Raw genomic sequence first — 216 nt, 5'->3', positions numbered from 1 at the left:
GCCCGCGGAGGCCCCGGCCTGACGGGGTTAGAAGCCGCAGAAAGATGTGGATGGAGGTCGATTGCGGGAGGTAACAGCTCCGGCCCAGAAAACCTACCATGGTGGCGGGTGCCTGTTGAAAGAGGAAACAGGAAGCACAAGAGAGGCCTATAAGGCGCCGGCTAGACAGCCGCTTCCGCTCTCCCTGGACGCGGAGCCAGTGGGAGAGGCCGGGCG

The 216-nt window shown here is 64.4% G+C and overlaps 1 protein-coding gene across 1 annotated transcript in view; it reads right to left on the bottom strand.

Annotated features, from left to right (window-relative positions):
- The window catches only part of RPS17 (ribosomal protein S17), a 3,669-nt gene extending 3,461 nt beyond the window's left edge, over positions 1-208 (bottom strand). The window contains exon 1 of the mRNA XM_005878461.2: positions 98-208. Within this exon, the coding sequence (XP_005878523.1) occupies positions 98-100 (3 nt within the window). The 5' untranslated portion in view covers positions 101-208. The remainder of the gene's footprint in view (positions 1-97) is intronic.
- Between the last annotated feature and the right edge of the window lie 8 nt (positions 209-216).

This window comes from Myotis brandtii, unplaced genomic scaffold (assembly GCF_000412655.1).
Source record: "Myotis brandtii unplaced genomic scaffold, ASM41265v1 scaffold561, whole genome shotgun sequence".
NCBI lineage: Eukaryota > Metazoa > Chordata > Mammalia > Chiroptera > Vespertilionidae > Myotis > Myotis brandtii.
The sequence above is the reverse complement of the archived record's forward strand: the minus strand, read 5'-3'. Positions and strand labels throughout refer to the sequence as shown.